This window comes from Bison bison, unplaced genomic scaffold (assembly GCF_000754665.1).
Source record: "Bison bison bison isolate TAMUID 2011002044 unplaced genomic scaffold, Bison_UMD1.0 scf7180017864093, whole genome shotgun sequence".
NCBI lineage: Eukaryota > Metazoa > Chordata > Mammalia > Artiodactyla > Bovidae > Bison > Bison bison.
Genome location: NW_011494665.1, coordinates 3,198,909 through 3,203,317, shown reverse-complemented (window position 1 = coordinate 3,203,317; position 4,409 = coordinate 3,198,909). Strand labels below are relative to the sequence as shown.

Genomic DNA, 4,409 nt, shown 5'->3' with positions numbered 1-4,409 from the left:
TGAAAATTTGGAACTAAGGGCCGGTTCTCCCAGTTTTCCCAGAGCACAAAATACCTCATCCTTATCCTGAATTCCTTTCTGGATGTACTGTAGGTCTCTGACAGCAGTGGCTAATGACTTATTCTTATAGAACTGGGTAGTGGGCAACATCCTTTATTTTCCAGTCCTCTACAAAGGTGCATATGCTGCTGCTGCTGATGCTAAGTCACTTCAGTCGTGTCCGACTCTGTGCGACCCCACAGACGGCAGCCCACCAGGCTCCGCCATCCCTGGGATTCTCCAAGCAAGAGCACTGGAGTGGATTGCCATTTCCTTCTCCAATGCATGAAAGTAAAAGTGAAGTCGCTCAGTAAGTGTCCAACTCTTCGTGACCCCATGGACTACAGCCTACCAGGCTCCTCCGTCCATGGTATTTTCCAGGCAAGAGTACTGGAGTGGGTTGCCATTGCCTTCTCTGACGAAGGTGCGTATAGTTATGGTTTTTTCAGTAGTCATGTATGGATGTGAGAGTTGGACCATAAAGAAGGCTGTTCATTCCCAAGTCAGGCAAGGAATTCACTGATGGGCCAGTCAAGGTGCTGTTACTGGACTAGGCCCCTGTTAACAGTATCCAAAAGCCTCTGGACCATCTGTCTTACTAGTCTGTTATGGCCTAGATAATGTTTCCCTCTTGTTTCTTTCATATATAGAGTTATGCTATACTATTTTTGATTTTTTTTTTACAATTTTTTTATCTTATAGAAGTATATATTTGGTCAATTGTTTCAAGTTGCCTAGTTGTCACTATTTTCATTGGCAGCTTAGTCACACATTTGGTAATGGAATAAACAGTAATCTTGTAAAATAGGCAGAATACAAGTAAGATAGCTAGTAATATTAATTAGGTCATAAGTAAGCATTTAAGCTAAGAAGTTTCATTAGGCATCTCTGCAGGTCATCTGACTTAGTCTGTCCTACTGCAATCGCTAGCTTTAAGGGAATAATATATTGGTATTGCACATAAAGTTTGCCAAAGATATCTGCATGCATAAGGTGAGTGGTGAGTCATTCTAATGCCTTACAGGACTGAGAAAGAAATGTAATCTTCTAAGGAATTACAAGGCTGGTGTCAGAAGACAAAAAATGTATGGTTGAGCAGCTATTTCTGACATGGTAAAGATCTGGTTAACTCATAATGCAGACACAGACTGAACACAAGAGGGAAGAGAAGAGGCCACCGGACTTCCCTGGCGTCCAGCAGTTAAGACTTTGTGCTTCCACTGCAGAAGGTACTGGTTTGATCCCTGGTCAGAGAACTAAAGTGAAAGTGTTAGTTGCTCAGTCATGTCTGACTCTTTAGAACCACATGGACTGTAGCCTGCCAGGCTCCTCTGTCCATGTCCATGGAATTCTCCAGGCAAGAATACTGGAATGGGTAGCCATTCCCTCCTCCATGGATCTTCCTGACCCAGGGAGCAAACCCATGGCTCCCACATCTCCTGTATTGGCAGGCAGATTCTTTACCACAAGCACCACCTGGGAAACACATGACTAAGAGTTGGACCATAAGGAAGGTTGAGTGCTGAAGAAAAGATGTTTTTGAATTGTAGTACTGGAAAAGACTTGAGAGTCCTTTGGACTGCAAAGAGATCAAACCAGATTCAAGGAAATCAACCTTGAATATTCATTGGAAGGACTGATGCTAAAGTCGAAGCTCCAATACTTTGGCCGCCTGATGCCAAGAGCTAACTCATTGGACAAGATCCTGATGCTGAAAAAGACTGAAGACAAAAGGAGAAGGGGGCGGCAGAAGATGAGATGGTTAAATAGCATCACCAACTCAATGGACATGAATTTGAGCAAATTCCAGGAAATCGTGAAGGACAGAGGAGCCTGTGCTTTAGACCACGGGGTCACAAAGAGTCAGACACAATTGAGTAACAACAATAACAGGGAACTAAAATCTGGCACGCCATGAGATGTGGACAAAAAAAGACTTTCAGGATCTTAGTTCCTAGGCCAGGGATTAAACCCAGGTCCTTGGCAGTGAAAGCACACAATCCTAACCACTGTACCACTGGGGAATTCCCAAGCAGTTTTCTTGCCTTAAAATAGGAACTGTATTTCATCAAATCTCAAGAATGAATATTTTGATGCCCATTTTTTTGTGAGCCACTGGAACACATTAGGATTTTAGAGAGAGAGGGCTGTGCCTCTTGTTGAGAGTTCAACAAGAGATGTAAACTCTCTGGAAAGCCATATAAAACAAAAGTAAGGAAACTTTTTGAGGGTAGAAAAAAATAAAAATATGGAAACATGCAGGTTAAAATTTTTTCCCTGTGGCAAAATATGTATTACATAAAAATTAGCACTTTAATCATTTTTAAGTGTAAGGTTCAGTGACACTGAGTAAACTCACATTATTGTGAAACTATCACCACTACTCATCTTTACAACTAAAAGCTATGACAAACCTAGGCAGCATATTAAAAAGCAGAGACATTACTTTGCCAACAAAGGTCTGTCTAGTCAAAGCTATGGTTTTTCCAATAGTCATGGATGGATGTGAGAGTTGGACCATAAAGAAGGCTGGGCTCCAAAGAATTGATGTGCTTTTGAACTGTGGTGTTGGAGAAGACTCTTGCGAGTCCCTTGGACTGCAAGGAGATCAAACCAGTCAATCTTAAAGGAAATCAATCCCGAACATTCATTGGAAGGACTAACGCTGAAGCTCCAATGCTTTGGCCACCTGATGCAAAGAGTTGACTCATTAGAAAGACCCTGATGCTGGGAAGGAGAAGGCGATGGCAACCCACTCCAGTACTCTTGCCTGGAAAATCCCATGGACGGAGGAGCCTGGTAGGCTTCAGTCCATGGGGTCGCGAAGAGTCAGACACGACTGAGATACTTCCCTTTCACTTTTCTCTTTCATGCATTGGAGAAGGAAATGGCAACCCACTCCAGTGTTATTGCCTGGAGAATCCCAGGGATGGCAGAGCCTGGTGGGCTGCCGTCTATGGGGTCACACAGAGTCGGACACGACTGAAGTGACTTAGCAGATGCTGGGAAAGATTGAAGCAGGAGGAGAAGGGGACAACAGATGATGAGATGGTTGGATGGCATCACTGACTCAATGGTCATGAGTATGAGCAAGCTCCGGGAGATGGTGATGGACAGGGAAGCCTGGCATGCTGCAGTCCATGGGGTCATAAAGAGTCGGACATGACTGAGCGACTGAACAACAAATACTGAAACTGTATCTGTGGAGCAACAAATCCCCACTCCCCTCAGCCCCTGACAACACTGTTCTGATAGAACCACATTTTAGCTCCATGAATCTGACTGCTGTAGGTACTTCATATAAGCAGGACTATTAAATATTTGACCTTCTATGTCTGGCTTATCTCACTTAGCACAATGTCTTCACATTTAACCCATATCATAGCACACACCAGAATTTCATTCCTTCTTAAGGGTGAATAATATTCAGATTCAGTTTTGTATATGTTTTAGTGCCATTAAAAATACACTTAAATTTAGAAATATACTATCACTTGGATTTCCCACAAAATTAACATGGGAAAGCTATGAACAATAGGGTATGTAAGCAATTATTTTTCAACTTTGGAGAAAACAAAAAGTACCCACCCCAAAAACGGTTCCTTTGGACTTCCCTGGTGGCTCAGACGTCTGCCTACAATGGGTGAAACCCAGGTTCAATTCCTGAGTCGGGAAGATCTCCTGGAGAAGGAAATGGCAACTCACTCCAGTATTCTTGCCTGGAAAATCCCATGGACTGAAGAGCCTGGTAGGCTACAGTCCACTGGGTCGCAAAGAGTCGGACACGACTGCGCGACTTCACTTTCACTTTCAGCTCTAGAAGTCTGGAAACTTTCTCCACCAGTCACGTCAAAGCCTACAAAGAACTACAACTCCCAGTAGTTCTAGGTTCTGTCCCTTCTCTTCTCTCCGGCCCGCCCCGCCCCTCTGGCTCCGGAGACTGCATTTCCCAGAAACCACTCGCAGGGTCGGAGCCGGCACTCCCCGGGCGCCCCCTGGCGGCGCTTTGGCGCGGCTTAAGTTCCCGGCGGCCTTCGCGGCGTGTTCCGGGCGTAAGGGCAGTTCGTGATGGCGGGGGCTGGTTCCGCCGCTGTGTCCGGTGCAGGGACGCCCGTGGCGGGGCCCGCAGGCCGCGACCTCTTCGCCGAGGGACTCCTCGAGTTCCTGAGACCGGCTGTGCAGCAGCTTGACTCTCACGTCCATGCCGTCAGGTGCCCTGGAGGGCAGCAACGGGCGGGGCCTCGCCTTGATTTGGCTTTTTAGGGGCGGGACCAAGAAAGGGCGGAGACAAGATGAGTTCGCTGGCGTTCTGGTGGGACTAGAAGCGGGGAAACAGATTGGAGGCGGGGCCGACTGGCGGGGGGGGGGGG

The 4,409-nt window shown here is 46.1% G+C and overlaps 1 protein-coding gene across 1 annotated transcript in view; it reads left to right on the top strand.

The window, feature by feature from the left end:
• Positions 1-3,982: 3,982 nt before the first annotated feature.
• The window catches only part of SNAPIN (SNAP-associated protein), a 1,917-nt gene continuing 1,490 nt past the window's right edge, over positions 3,983-4,409 (top strand). The window contains exon 1 of the mRNA XM_010838398.1: positions 3,983-4,250. Within this exon, the coding sequence (XP_010836700.1) occupies positions 4,108-4,250 (143 nt within the window). The 5' untranslated portion in view covers positions 3,983-4,107. The remainder of the gene's footprint in view (positions 4,251-4,409) is intronic.